This window comes from Pholcus phalangioides, unplaced genomic scaffold (genome assembly GCF_987345545.1).
Source record: "Pholcus phalangioides strain wild (caught in Gottingen) unplaced genomic scaffold, Ppha-v1.0 ptg000028l_1, whole genome shotgun sequence".
Classification (NCBI taxonomy): Eukaryota; Metazoa; Arthropoda; class Arachnida; order Araneae; family Pholcidae; genus Pholcus; species Pholcus phalangioides.
In genome coordinates, this window is record NW_028301618.1 from 10,398,573 (window position 1) to 10,413,366 (window position 14,794).

General features: G+C 41.9%; 1 protein-coding gene across 1 annotated transcript; it reads left to right on the forward strand.

Moving 5' to 3' along the window:
• The first annotated feature begins 382 nt into the window (after window positions 1–382).
• Window positions 383–2,035, forward strand: LOC149067944 (uncharacterized). Its single transcript, XM_089252128.1, has one exon. The coding sequence runs from the start codon at window positions 383–385 to the stop codon at window positions 2,033–2,035; it is 1,653 nt and encodes a 550-aa protein (XP_089108254.1).
• Window positions 2,036–14,794: the final 12,759 nt, after the last annotated feature.

Genomic DNA, 14,794 nt, shown 5'->3' on the forward strand with positions numbered 1-14,794 from the left:
CCCGGAGCAGTCACCAAACTCTGGGTATTTCCACAGAATAATATCCTTCTTCATTCTTACATGACCTACAACTCATGTTGAACCACTTGGTGCTAGAGCAATGGGCAAAATTTGCCTAAGCTCTTCCCCTATGGGACGCCAAATGATGATGATGATGAATGTTGGAATAAAGCGTATTTATGCTATTGTGTAATTCCGAATGCTCCTCCAGTCTGACTTTTATAAATGTCTAGTGAGAGACATTTCAGTGGCGACGAGTACGGGATCTATCGTCATTCTGCAGGAGTTGAAAATCATCGTCTCGGCAGGACGGGAAAAAGATAGAAGCAAGCGCTAGCGAGGTAGGCTTAGTTTCTTCAAGCGATTTCCTCATACGCTCCGGATGGCAGGTTTCGGTATAATCGGCGAATTCGACCGCGCGAAAGAACCGTTTTCGGAGTATGCCGAGCGATTGTATCAATATTTTGTTGCGAATGAAGTTACGGATGATGTCCGCAGACGTGCGATATTCCTATCGCTGGTGGGTGCGCCGACGTATGGCTTGATAAGGAGTCTGGTGTCCCCAGCCTTACCCACGGATCGAACGCTAGCAGAACTGATAGACGTTCTCAGGAATCATTTTGAACCGGCTCCGTCGGAGATCGTTGAGCGGTTCAAATTTAACTGTCGCTGTAGGAAGCCGGGAGAGTCTGTGCCAACCTTCATAGCCGAACTTCGAACTCTCGCCAGGTTTTGCAGTTATGGGCGTACTTTAGCGGAAATGCTACGAGATCGGCTCGTATGTGGGATAAATGATGACGCTATTCAGAGAAGGCTGTTGGCGGAAAGAGATCTGTCTTTCGATCGGGCGTCGGAGATCGCGATGTCGATGGAAGCGGCCTCGAAAAACGCCTCTAACCTGCGTGGTGACAACACGTCTCCAGCGGAAGTGCTGTTTGTAAAGCAGACGCAAGCGAAGCAGCAACGGAAAAGTTCCAGAGGTCATCACCCGTCACAAGCCAAGGTTATGTTTTCCTGCTATGCTTGTGGTGCGAGTGGACACAAGTCCTTAACTTGCAAGTTTGCCAAGAGTACGTGCCATTCATGCGGGAAGACGGGACACTTAGCCAGAGTATGCAAGTCAGTGAAGAACAAATGGAGTGTTGGAGTCAAAGGCCAAGGACGTTGTGCGAACAGAGTGAATCAAGTCGACCAGCTGGATAACTCGTCTCCGGCGTTCGATGTGTTGACGTTGAACTCGATGTCTGATTTCCCACCACCTTGTACCGTGCAAGTCGTGATTGAAGGGCTACCTATGGTAATGCAGGTGGACACGGGAGCACCTTTTTCGGTGATGCCTTATTCGATGTTCAAGAAGCACCGATGTCGATTTCCACCTTTGAAAAACACTCGTATAAAGCTCAGATCTTTTACAAGGCATAGTCTGAAGATAGTGGGCACGATGGATGTTTCTGTGAAGTACGAATCCAAATGTGAAATGCTTCCGATCCTGGTGGTGGATCAGTGTTCCGTGATCTTGATGGGACGAAACTGGATCCGCGAACTAGGGGTGTTTAGCACTATTTATTCGGCTGGCTCTACAAATGCGATCCAGGTTGAAGTGAAATCTTCGTCACGGGACTTGCAGGCCGTGTTGGATGAACATCAAGAACTGTTTTCGGGGGGCCTCGGGAAGTTGAAAAAAGTGAAGGTTCGTCTGAAAAGAAAAGACTGTGCTTCACCGAAATTCTTCAAAGCTCGTCCCGTGCCTTACGCTTATAAGAAGAAGGTAGAAGAAGAAATAAGTAGACTTTTGGATTTAGGAGTTTTGGAACGAGTGTCGTCATCGGAATGGGCGACACCTGTAGTACCAGTCCTAAAGGCGAACGGTAGGGTTCGCCTGTGTGGTGACTTCAAGCTCACCGCCAACGTTGCTACAGATCTCGAGAGGTATCCGTTACCCAAAGTCAAGGATTTGTTCGCTCGTCTTTCAGGGGGGAGTGACTTTTTCAAAGATCGACTTATCGGATGCGTACTGTCAATTGGAACTGGATGAAGCTTCCAGGGACTTATTGGTAATTAACACTCATACAGGGTTGTTCAGGTACACGAGACTGCCTTTTGGGGTAGCGTCAGCTCCATCAATTTTTCAGAGAGAAATGGACAAGCTCTTGCAAGGGCATGAAAATGCGTTGTGCTACCTAGACGACTTGCTGTTAACAGGCAGCTCTGTTTCAGATCATTTAAGGAATCTGAGCAAAGTGTTGTGTACTTTGCAGGAAGCTGGTATCAAGCTACATCCCTCGAAGTGCTCGTTCATGCAGACGTCAGTAGAATATCTGGGGCATAGAATCGATGCAGAAGGACTACATCCAGTGCAAGCGAAATTGGAAGCCATTGAGAAAGCTCCTGAGCCAAAGAATGCGGATGAACTGAGGTCTTTCATAGGTTTGCTGACGTATTATGCAAAATTCCTTCCAAATATGTCCTCTATGCTAGCACCATTGTATAAGTTGTTGAATAAGAATTCATGTTGGAAATGGACTGAGCAGGAAAGGAAGTCCTTCCAAGAAGCAAAGAGAAGATTGTCTACGTCTTCGTTGTTGGTCCACTTCGATGAAAGTAAGGAAGTGCGTCTCGAGTGTGACGCTAGTCCGTACGGAGTAGGAGCTGTGTTGTCTCATCCTTCAGCTGTGGGCGATCGTCCTATTGCTTTTGCGTCTAGATCCCTGACGAAAGCGGAAAGGAACTACAGCCAAATCGAAAGAGAAGCCTTGTCGTTGGTCTTCGGGGTTACACGGTATCGGAAATATCTTCTTGGAAGAACATTCACTTTGGTAACCGATCATCAGCCACTAGTGAGCCTGTTTTCTGAGACTAACCAAGTGGCTCCAATGGCTGCTTCTCGCATTCAGCGATGGGCGCTTGTACTATCAGGGTACTCGTACAACATTGTGTATCGGAAAGGATCTTCTCATGCTAATGCTGATGCTTTCAGTAGGCTACCTGTGCCGACAACTGTGACTGATTGTCCAATGCCTGCTGATGTAATATTATTGCTGGAATCTATGGATGATGGCGCGGTGACCAGATTTCATTTCCAGAAGGAGTTAGATGCTGATCCTGTTCTGTTGAAAGTGAAGAGGTACATAGCACAAGGCTGGCCCAGGCGTGTAACGGCTGAAATTCGTCCTTTCTGGCTCTGCCGAACTGACTTGTCAGTGGAAAACGGTATTATTATTCGTGCGAATAGAATATATGTGCCACCAAAGTACAGGAAGTACGTGCTGTCGGAGCTTCATGGGGGTCACCAAGGTATGTGTGCTCTCAAAGCCTTGGCTAGGCAGTCTGTGTGGCGGCCGAATATTGATAAGGACATTGAGGACTTGGTACGTTCGTGCATCGATTGTCAAGTCGAAGCTTCCGTTGCTCCATCAAACTTGGCACCATGGCCTTCCACAACGGAGCCTTGGAGCAGAATTCATATCGACCATGCAGGCCCGTTTGATAACCACATCGTTTTGTTAGTAGTGGATGCTGCCACTAAGTGGTTGGAAGCAATTCCGGTGTCTTCGACATCGTCAGCTGCTACGGTCGCTGCATTACGATCCCTCTTTGCGAGATTCGGACTGCCCAGGACAATCGTTAGTGATAACGCAACATCGTTCACTAGTCAGGAGTTCTCGGATTTCCTTCGTAGGAACGGAGTCATCCATGTCCGAGCTGCGCCGTATCACCCGCAGTCAAATGGGTTGGCTGAAAGAGCGGTGCGCTCCATGAAGGATGCGTTGAGGAAAATTAAGGGCGGTTCCTTCCAGGAAAGGCTTGACAGATTTCTGTTTCACTATCGAATGACACCTGTCTCCTCAACTGGTCAAGCTCCTGGTACGGCGATGTTCAACAGAGTCATGAGAAGCAGGTTGGACCTGTTGAAACCGGGTCAACATCTGGCGACGGATCCCGATTTCAAACCAAAGTTTGCACCTGAGGATAAGGTATGGTGCAGGAACTACGCAAGTGGCCCAAGATGGATGCCAGGAACGGTCTCCGCTTCAAGGGGTAGGGTCATGTCGGAAGTGAGTACTCCTTCGGGTCACGTGGTTCGGCATCGGGACCAATTGTGTCAACGGCGTTCGGTGTCACCTTCGCGTTCAGCTGGTTCCGAGGTATCCCAGCAGCCCAATAAATCAGAGGGGCCCGATCAGACGGAGAATACCTCAAGCTAATGATTCATCACCTCTTCATCTAAGGCGATCGCAACGTCGCAGGCGACCACCTGAAAGACTAGGTGTGTAGTGAGTTGCGTAACTGAACTCGTGCATTGTAGTGCTTACTTTCTTTTAGAAGGGAAGGTGTTATATATGTGTTATATTTATATGTATGACTTGGCAACAGCGCAGAGCGCGAGCTTCAATAAGCGCGTGCCGTTCGATTGCTGTGCGATTCGAGTTCTAGCGGCCATGGCGGTCGGTTGTGTTTCTCCGTAGCTATTGTACTAATGTTGGAATAAAGCGTATTTATGCTATTGTGTAATTCCGAATGCTCCTCCAGTCTGACTTTTATAAATGTCTAGTGAGAGACATTTCAATACACATTCTGGAATTTCCAAGATGAAAGCTATTGCCAGAAGTCATATTTGGTAGCCACAATTGGACAAACAAATCGAAAATCTTGTTCAACATTGTTCTGCATGTCAGAAAGTAAGCAAAGCTTTGCCAGGAACCCCACTTCAACCGTGGGTATGGTCCAAATTTCCATGGGATAGAGTGCATATTGACTTTGCTCAAAAAGATCAAAAGAATTATCTTTTGGTTGTTGATAGCCACTCTAAATGGTTGGAGGTGATGCAAATGCCTTCTATTACTTCTTTCAGTACCATTGATGCTTTGTAACTGTTATTTTCTCGATACGGTTTACCGTCAGAGTTGGTTTCTGACAACGGTCCTCAATTGGTTTCAGAGGAATTCAGATCCTTTTTAAAATCTAATGCAGTTATTCATCCAACATATCATCCTCAATCCAATGGACTTGCAGAAAGGTCAGTACAGACTTTCAAGCATGCATTGTCAAAAATGCAAAATGATCCAAATGATCATAGATCATTGAGTAAGAAAATTTCTCAATTCCTGATGACATATCGTTCTACACCTCATTGTACAACTGGTGTATCACCCGCTGAATTGTTTTTGTCTAGACAACTCAGAACATCATTGTCTCTTGTACATCCCAGTGTTCAAGCAAGAGTAAAAAAATAACAAGATTCACAGAAAATGTATTATGACCGTAGTCATAATGCAAAAAGGTTTTTTCACCCTGGTCAGAAAGTTTTTGTTCGATCCAGTAAGAATCATCAGTGGAGTCGGGAACTTTGGTGGAACCCAAGGGAAGCAAGACATGGATTGTTAACATCGCTAGTGAGAAATATCTTGCTCACATTGATCAGTTACGCTCTGATCATGCTTATAATCCAGTGACTACTGATAGTAGTGAATGTGATATTCCTAGGAAATCAATTGCAAGTGAAAGATCCATTACACATGTTCCTGTTGATGAGAACATCACTCATTCATCACTTCCAAATCCCAGTGATGACAGCGAATCCTCATCTAGCTGTGACAATTGTATTCCTGTGTCAGATGTCAAAGACAGTGGAGTGAATTCTTCTGCTTTTGATAAGAACTGTGCAACAAAAAGTGATCCGGTGAATCATGATATTGCTGATAAAAGTACTGTACCAGTGACTCGTCTATATCCACTGCGTGAGCGGAAAAAGCCTTCACATTTGATTTATGAACATTAACTTCTGTTTTGCATTTATATAATCATCTATGTATTTCATATTTTTTTAGAGGAGTATTGTAATAAATATACTTAGCCATTTAAAAGGCTAAAACCTAAAGGTGTTATTTTACTATCATGTAGTGGCAACAGCACTTTTGTAAACAACGTTTTTGTGTCTCAAGCAAGTAAGCTGTTTGTGCATTTTCATGCCAGTGCTTAGATTATGTATCTCCACATTTAAAGTAATAAATAATCAGTTATATTAATGTTAAACCAGTTCTGGAAACATTATTTACAATAGAATGTATCGTATGTTTTGCCGTAAAACATACGGTGACAGTCTGCTTGTGTCAAACTGCAACTTATGAACCTGTGGTGGCATTTAATGAAGGTGCTCGTGGCCAGTTAAAAACTCTGGAGGCTCTTGGTTCGAAACCCGGTGTTTCCTAGGAAATAGTTGCTGCTTGCATCCAGCGGGTGTGACAAGCAGCATACAGGTGTTCCGCATTTCTGCAGGCAAAAACAATTAAAAGAAGACTATTATATCAATTAAAATGGAAAAATAACAAGAAAGATTATATTTCATATAAATCGGGAGCTTTTTAAAGCAGGTAAAGTACAGATTCATGTCCCAAAATGAAATTTTAACTTAAAATGTGTTTTTCTCAAAATGTGTTTTTTGACCACTGTGTGCATGATTTCTCATTAACTAATATTCAAATGACTATGCAATTTGGTAGGAATGTGCTCATATGTAAGGTGCATAGATTGAACTTCAATGGGTGTTGATACATTCAAATTTAAAAATTTTATAAACTTTAAAAATTCAATTTTTATAAATTTTTTAAACGTTTTTGAATTTTTAAAAATACTTTCAATTAACATATCTTTAAATGGGAGGTTCATTCTATAGAACAGTTGATTTTAAACACAAAACAATTTTTTTTGTTAAAAATTATGCATAAATAAAGATGAAATCATGCGTGCAGTGAGTGTATGTGTTCAAAATTTTCACAATATTTTTGAGTTTCATTTCAAATTATAAACAAACTAGAAAAACTTTTCACAATTTGAAGTAAATATAGTAAAGAATAGAAACCCTTCAAGATATGTACAAAAAACTGGAAAAAATAATGCTATTTATAAATTTTAGTGGAATTTTAAACAAATGTTACTTTTTGCCCAATTTTCCTATGTTCAACAGTCCTGTATGATTCTTAGGGGTGTTTTTTAGGGTTTTCCATACAGATACAAAAATTTGGAAGAATCCGGTTTCCGACTGGTTTGGATTTAGATATTATTGGCGCAAGCACCAATTAGGTCAAGCTGCGGCAAAACAAATGACAAAATAAAACTTGTTCTTGTCATGTCAAAAGGTAAAAGTATGCATGAAAAGTAAAACAATGACACAGATTCTGAAACTATAATTTGTCATAGAAACCAATGGGTTTGATGAATTTAAAAATATGAGATACATCACAATGGTCAAATGAAATGTCACGAAGTGAAAGATGACTCTGACCAAAAGAGGTCGTAAAATAATGATGATGTGAACAAGTGAAAGCATGGTCAATGGTCAATGGACTTTGACAATGTGGGCACTCCGGTTGACTCTCTCTCGTAGTAATAAATATGATTGTGTGAACCGACTGTGTTCTATGCACAACCGGGCGAGCAAGGGTGCCTCCTTCTGGTTAGTCCTGCAACCTGAATGCCAAAGGCCGAGTGTGGGCTTGATGGCTGACCAGTTTGATTAGACTATAAAGCTGGAAGGCTTGTGGGTAAACCGGAAGCGTTGGCACCTATTCTCTTCCCTTGTTAATCTCTGAAATTGGGCAATGCTTGTATGTTCAGATGTGTATAAATAAGTAACAAGGTTCCATATTTCATATGATTTTTTTTGAGACACCTTCCTTATAATGTGTATAATGTATCGAATAAAAATTTAAGAGCCTTAGCAAACAGAGCTATTCCTCTCAGAGCGAGCTCAGATTCTCCTTTCCCCCTCTCGCTTATGCCTCACATACATGAGTTTAAGGCTGCCAATGGCATGATTGCATGGCAACTTGTATGCATCACGATTTGCTGAGCGAGTGGTGTCGCGAGCAAAATGAAAAGAGATGCGATCATAATCGAATCGTCAGAAGAAAATGGAGGCATTTGAAGTTCGTCTGTTAGGTCAAGAGGCATCCAAAGTTATATAATTATATAATGTCTAGTTACTCCGGGACAAAAATGGACACAGGAACCGCAGCAGCATATATACTTACAAGAAGGAAAACCATATACCACAAATGGTCATAAAAATTAAACAAAGAAGCATCGGTTTTCCAGGCAGAACTTTATGCACTAGAAGAAGCAGTAAAAGAAGCAACAACACATACGGGAATCAAAATCAAAATACATACAGATTCAAGATCTTCTTTACAATCCATAGCGGATCCACTTTCAAGTCACAAATCAGCAAGGACCATCAGAGAAACACTTATTAAAACACCAAGAATTAGCCTGTCTTGGGTTAGGGCCCATGAGGGGAACTGGGGAAATGAGGAGGCAGATAAGTTGGCGAAAACAACAACCAGTAATCAAGATATAGAACACCACCTCCCATTCCCCACATCCTGGGTCCAAGACAAATTCAGAAAGGAAATTATCATCAAATGGCAGAACCGATGGGATACAGAAATTAAAACAGGAAGGAAAATCCATCAAGTACTTCCAAAAGTCAAACTAAAAGATCGAAATTGGACAAGAGGCATGATTATCTTCTTTTCTGAACATGGGCCCTTCCCATCCTATTTAGAACGTTTCAAAATTATCAGCGGCGACAAATGTAAATGCGGTCACAATGGCACCCCAACACACTATGCTACCAAATGCCAGATGACAAAGAACTTCCATTTTGGTACGCCATCCGAAAGCAACTATGGTACATGGAGGCAGAAACTCCTGGAACACCCAGGCAGAATGTTCAAGATCGACAAATTGATAAAAGAGCTGGAGGACAACCAGGACAAATTTATTACTAGATCTAGACGCCAGAGACCAGTAGCCAGAATCCAATCATCATCAGAGGAAGACTCAACAGACCCCGAGTGATTGAGGAAAAATGAAATGTTAAAATTAATCATGTTGTTGCTTTAATATCATACTTGTCAAGCATTTGTAATATAGATCCCACACAGGTATATATGCTGTGAAAAACACGGCGTGAAAAATACGCTGTGAAAAATTTGCTATGAAAAATACGCTGTGTAAATGAACATGGATGCTTATATCATACTTTTTTATATGCTGCTTTTCTATCATACTTGTCAAGCATTTGTAATAGAGATCCCACACAGGTATATAAGCTGTGAAAAATATGTTGTGAAAATATGCTGTAAAAATATACACTGTGAAAAATACGTTGTGTAAATGAACATGGATGCTTTAACATACTTGTTTTTATATACTTACATTACTATCATACTTGTCAAGCATTTGTAATATAGACCCCACACAGGTATATATGCCGTGAAAAATATGCTATGAAAAACACGGCGTGAAAAATACGCTGTGAAAAATACGCTAAGTAAATGAACATGGATGCTTTATATCATACTTTTTATATGCTTGCTTTCTATCATACTTGTCAAGCATTTGTAATATAGATCCCACACAGGTATATAAGCTGTGAAAGATATGCAGTGAAAAAATATGCAGTGAAAATATGCTGTAAAAATATACGCAGTGAAAAATACGTTGCGTAAATGAACATGGATGCTTATATCATACTTGTTTAATATATACAGCCTTAATATCATACTGGTCAAGCATTGTAACATAGATCCCACACAGGCATATAAGCCATGAAAAATATGCTGTGGAAAATATGTTGTGAAAAATATGCTGTTAAAAAATACGCTGCGAAAAATACGTTGTGTAAATGAACAAGGATGCTTTTCATCATACTTGTTTTAATATATACTTGCTTAATATCATACTTGTCAAGCATTGTAATATAGATCCCACACAGGTATATAAACCGTGAAAAATATGCTATGAAAAATATGCTGTAAAAAAGTACGCTGTGAAAAATATGCTGTAAAAAAATATGTTGAGGAAAACATGTTATGTAAATGAACATGGATGTTCATATCAATGTAAATACTTGAGAAATAAATCCCAGGGGATTCTGGGGTCGGGGGTGTGGGTGTGGGTGGGGGTGTCCTTGGGTTTTGTTTGGCTCTGTGAGTTTCTCCTGGCACTGCCCGGGGAAGGGGACCAGGCCTGATGGCTTGGAGCCCCAATCATAGGGATTGAGGGCCGGGGGCGCCGGGCCCGGTGGCTCAGGAACGGGCCACTGGGCCCGGCGCATTCGGCCCTCTCCAGCGTGGACCAAACTCTTTGGGTAAATCGCTTATATCCCTCTTGGGACAGAGCGTGGTCCATGTCTGGACTTACAGTTACTCCGGGAAAGATGCAGTTGAGAAAGCCTGGAGTAAAATAAGCAAGGAAATAAATTTATAGGGCATGTAGCATTTTTTTTCATACAATAAACAATACTTATTCATCTCTTCGTCGATACTTTTTTTTTCATGGTTCATGTACATGAATGGGATGAAAAAAAGATGTATCTTCTTCGGACGGCATTCAGTCAGCACGAGACAAATTTTCATTTATTTTATCAACTTAATACAGTAGGCTTTGTTTTTGATGGGTGGGGGGGGGGGAGTCTGTGGAAAAATTCCAGCCTGGAAGGGGGAGGCTCAAGGGATTTTCCACAATAAAAAATGAAGCATAAGGAATAAAATCCCTACGCAAAAATCAAGTGAAATTGGAGGCCAAAACTTCAATGGTGATCTAAAAATATATATACTAGGGGGGCTCTGTCCCCCTTCTGCCTTTGGCGGCCAACCCCCCTCCCCCAAACTTCTCTTCACAACATATCTTGTTTATTTCGTCCAATTTCATCAGCGTGCCATGCAAAGGGACGCGTGAAAGCACCAGCTTACTGAAGAAGTGAATTTTGCAATAATAAAGCAACAAAAAACAAATGCGATTCATCAAGTACCCCCAGAAAACTTGCCCATGGGGTCCCCAGACTTCAATTCGTTGAATTTTAGTGGGGCCCCTGACAGGATTTATCTCAGGCTACAGATGTGTCGTAAATTTTACAATGTTAAACAACAGAAATCAATGAGATTCATCAAGGGACACCCAAAATGAAACCTGTCAACATTTCCATGGGATCGTGACCTGGAGGTTTGTCGGACATCTCCCCGGTGAGGGGCAACAAAAATTTTAAATTTTCATCAATTTTACAATGAAAGAAATCCAGGTCCCCCATCCAGTAGTGGAGACCCAATACTCAACAAAAAAAAAAGAATCAGATTCATCCAGAGCCCCCAAAATGAAACCAGTAAACATGGGGCCCCGACTTGAAAGCTTGTCAGTCATCCCCCGCTGCGAGTGCCATGAAAAATTTTCATTTGCATTCGTTTTACCAACGAATAAAATCCAGGACCCACAACCAATTACCCGGGACACCAATTCACATACTTTTAGTGAGGCCCCAGACTGGCTTTATCTCCGGCTTCTGCTGTTGCATATTCTACAACAGAAAAGAATGAGATTCATCCAGGGCCCCCAAAATGAAACCTGTAAACATGGGGCCCCGTCTTGGAAGCTTGTCGGTCATCCCCCGCAGCAAGTGCCATGAAAAATTTTCACTTGTGTTCGCTTTACCAACGAATAAAATCCAGGGCCCCCAACCAATTACACGGGACACCAATTTGCATACTTTTAGTGGGGCCCCAGACTGGCTTTATCTCGGGCTTCCGATGTTGCAAATGCTACAACAGAGAAGAATGAGATTCATCCAGGGCCCCCAAAATGAAGCCTGTAAACATGGTGCCCCGTCTTGGAAGCTTGTCGGTCGTCCCCCGGTGCGCGAGCCATTAAAATTTTTTATTCGTATTCGTTTTACCCACGAATAAAATCCAGGACCACCCAAGCAACTACCCGTGACCGAATTCGCAAATTTTTCAACGTTAAAGCAGCAAGAAAACAATGAGATCCATGAAGGGCCCCTGGAAATGAAAACTTTTAACTTTCCCATGAAGTATACGTACAATCCCCCCCCCCCCGGGTACCCAGACCCTGTGTGTTGGGAGCACTGTTGTTATATGTATATTATACATATACATAACTCTCGGCATGACCCCCCTTCCCCCACAAGGGCAAGGCTGACAGGACCAGAACGATTCTTGTCACTTTTTGATTTTTCACACTATAAATTAACCACAGAGGGGCCCTGAAAAGCTGGTTTGGGGGCTCGCCATCTAAATTCCAGCCTAAGGGCCCTGCTGTAGGATATGGGAGCCTCTCGGTACATGCACATAACATGGTCAAATGGGTCCCAATATGTGCTAGAGTTAAATGAATACTTGACCTAAAATCGTAACCAACTTCCATAACACAAAAACGTAACAGATTTCCGTCACTCGGTTGCTTAGCAACAGGCCCTTTTTGTGTTTGTGATTTTATATTATAGAGTAGATATATTGTTTTCAATCAGAAACAATGTGAGCATTCTGCGCGAACGACCCTCAAAATCATCGGAAGATGAAGGAAAAAAAGAATCAATTTTTGAAGGACACTGTGAAACTTGATGTTTTTTTTTTTATTTCACATGGTTGATATCAGTCTTTCTACCATGGCTGATGTTTATGTCATTAACACTACTTGCACAAAAATAAAAAGTCTGCCCTCTTCTGGAACGTTTGATGAAAAAAAAAGAAATTTATCGGAAAAAGTATCTTTAAAATTGATTAAATATTTTTTTTTGCTTATCAGTATTCATGTTTTGTTATCGCACACACGTACGTTACTTCAACAGAAGAGGAAGTTTTGACTACATGCGTGTCACTATAATTTTTTATTATTATCCACGACTATTGACTGCTATTTCCCTGCATGATAAAACAAACTTTTGTCGTTACCATCAGAGGCTTTTGTAAAACTGGCTTAAAAAAAGAATTTCCCACTATTCCCCCATTTACAATGTTTTTTTTTTCTCCTTTTGAAATGACATCAGAGGCGAAAGACTTTTTTTGCCCCACAAGAAATTCCTTAGGGACTGTTTTCAGAAATGGGGATTCTTTATAAATCAAGTAGGGAATTTTTAGGGACAATTAGGGACTTTTTGTGATTTTCGTAAAAATTTATATTTAAGAACTTTTCAGGAGGTTGAGAGATGAAGCTAAAATTCGGGAGACTTGGCAGCTATGGCATCGTTTTGCAATGAACTCTCGGTTGACTACAATATGATAGAACCTGCAACTAATAACATGGCAAATTTTACGTCCAACGGGGCTCAAACTGAGGGAAGAGGAGGTATGAGCTTCATGGGCACATATTTAGGTCTTTTGAGATGATGTTTCTGGCACTCAACCATATTTGTGTCGATACTTATTTTCCAGTTGGAAGACATCACATCAATTGCGAGCTGGGATAATCATGAAAAGTTAATTGTGTTGAAATCCAGATTAAGAGGCAAAGCCTCAGAGCTTCTCGCAAATAGCCCAGAGCAGTGTGCGCAGAAGAACTATGACAATTTCAAAGGCCTGTTTGTGAATCAGTTTACAAATGAGATACCTTTAACATATCACCTGCAGAAATTCATGGGGTGCAAGCAAAAGCCTGGGGAGAATGTGAAGGAATTTGCTTCAAGTGCCACGTTTGGATTTTGGCAGGGGGCAAATCTCGACAATCCCGCTGTAGATAGTCTTGCAGACCGAATGCGGTTGTCACAATTTTTGGCGGGACTTAATCCAAAAATCTAAAGAGAGGTTCTGAACCAGGACCCGCAGGATTTGGCACTGATTAAAGGAAATGTTTTGGAATTATTTAATAAATATGTCGCAAATACGGGAGATAGACAGGAATGTCCCACAGACAAAGGGCTGGCCTATATAATAGGTGTTTTAATGCAGGAGAACCAGTTCCAAAGGAATGCAATTGCAAAGTTGACAGAGGAGCTTCAGGGAATGAAAGAGATAGTGAGTAGCATACGAGACGCCACCAAAATATAGAGCCCCGCAGGAGACGAGAGAAAATGATAGAGCTAACAGGTTCAATGTGCAAAGGACACAAGAGAAATCCCGGCAGGTGGTGTGTTGGGCATGCCATCAAGAAGGACACATTCGGTCCAAATGTCGAAGCGCTGGAATGAAGCAATGGAATGCAAAGCCCTCTGACAGCCGTGGAATAGACATAGGCCCATACCAGGTATTAATGATGGCCATTCAGCATGGGATACACAGCAAGCCTTACCAAGCCCACAATGACAATCAGGAGGGAAGAAGCCGAAGGGAAAACGGGTTAATTACCAATGCCGAAATACCACTTTGCCTCTTCCGATTGTGCAGGTAAAAATAGGAAATATCGTGGTCCGGGCTCTAGTGGATTCGGGGGCTTGCCCGAGTATTATTGCAGCAGACACAATGGAGAAACATCAGTGCTCCCAGATGACTGAATGTGTAAGAGACCCTAAAATAGAAATACAGGGAATCACAGGACAAGTTTTAAAGCACTCCGCATGCGTCTTAGTCCGAGTAGGAATTGGAAGGGACTCTAAACCACATCAACTATACGTGCTGGAACGGAAGTTGAACCTTAAGTACAATGCAATTGTGGGGTACGATTTCATGAGAGAAAGACCTTAAGCTAGATGCAAAAAACGGGACACTCAGAAACAAAAAAATTCAGGTGAAGTTGTAACTGGGTGATTGAGGACTGGGTAGTGGAATTGGTATTGACGGGAAAATTGAGACTTCCGGCTACGAAACGGAAGGTGATTTCGGTGGACGTACCAAATATGGAGGTTTGAATGGAAGTGTACATTGACTCTGCAGTGAAACAAAAGGGGAAGGGGTGATGTCTGGATCACCCATTCGATAGGCAAAAATGATGAAAACGTGAATGTCTTAATTGCCAACATGTCAGATCTAGAGAAGTGTTTAAATAAGCGCATGAAATGGGGAACAGT